The sequence below is a fragment of the Orycteropus afer genome, unplaced genomic scaffold, assembly GCF_000298275.1.
Source record: "Orycteropus afer afer isolate SDZICR_OR568_19922 unplaced genomic scaffold, OryAfe1.0 scaffold00039, whole genome shotgun sequence".
In the NCBI taxonomy this organism is placed as follows: domain Eukaryota; kingdom Metazoa; phylum Chordata; class Mammalia; order Tubulidentata; family Orycteropodidae; genus Orycteropus; species Orycteropus afer.
In genome coordinates this window covers 16,835,596-16,836,646 of record NW_006921626.1, presented here as the reverse complement: position 1 = coordinate 16,836,646, position 1,051 = coordinate 16,835,596, and the positions used below count along the sequence as shown (strand labels likewise).

General features: G+C 29.3%; 1 protein-coding gene across 1 annotated transcript in view; it reads left to right on the top strand.

The window, feature by feature from the left end:
• Positions 1–1,051, top strand: part of SCCPDH (saccharopine dehydrogenase (putative)) — a gene marked incomplete at its 5' end in the record, with an annotated part of 18,770 nt that overhangs the window by 898 nt on the left and 16,821 nt on the right. Inside the window, one exon of the mRNA XM_007937003.1 lies at positions 325–442. Within this exon, the coding sequence (XP_007935194.1) occupies positions 325–442 (118 nt within the window). The remainder of the gene's footprint in view (positions 1–324; positions 443–1,051) is intronic.

Sequence of the window (1,051 nt, the reverse complement as noted above, 5' to 3'; positions counted from 1 at the left end):
GTAACATGTAGTTAAAACTACATTAGTTATGAGCAAGTCTGCCATCTTCATTGTTATTAATATAGAAAAGTTATTTTAAAAGTTTATTCAAAAATTAACCATGTAGGGAGGAACAACTCAGAAAAGGAGAGTGCAAATGGTTGCAAAACTCAAAAGAATGTAATCACTATCACTAAATTGTACATGGAGAATTGGGTATATTTGCTGTTCTTGTTGCTGTTCTCATGAACAACAAAATATATAAAATTTAGAAAAATAATTTACCAGCTAAAGCTGTGGTCTGTAACTAGAGGAAATACAAATACTCATGAGTCTTTCATACAGGTGGCAGATTTCTTACTGTAGAGAACTCAGCAAATATGCCATTCCTTTCTTGGGATCTGATGTGTCTGTTGTGAAGCGGACTCAGCGTTACTTGCATGAAAATTTACAGGACTCACCAGTAAGTATATATGTTTTATTATTATTATTATTATTAAAGAATATTCTATGCTTGTTTCAGTTCCTTTACCTGTTAAATACAGGATTTTTATGTTTTTAAAGCAAAAATAAATAATGCACATTTCAGCTTTTGAAAGTATATACAAAAATAGTATGTATTTTTCATTTAGTGAGGATAGTAATAGCTCACCCTATGATTCAAATTTCACAGAATAACTTTTTTTTGACTTGTGCTCAAAACATAAAACATATATAAAAAAAGTTGGTTTTAATAACAAATATATTAAAAGCAAGGATAAAAGTATGTTATACAGTACATGAAATATAAAGATGTAGTTATTATAACAACAAAAGGGGGAGAGAGGAATGATACAGAATTTCTTGTATGTTACTGAAGTTTAGTTGGCACCACATTATAAATACAAACTCTTAAATGTAACAGTCATAGTAACCACTAAGAAAATATATTAAAATAACATACAAAAAAGGCTCACTACAATAAACCAACAAAACACAAAAGCAAGCAGAACTAAAAGACAAAAAAGGCTTAAGATGCACAAAGAACAAGAAAATGGCAGAAGTAAGTCACTTCTAATCAGTAATATAGGGA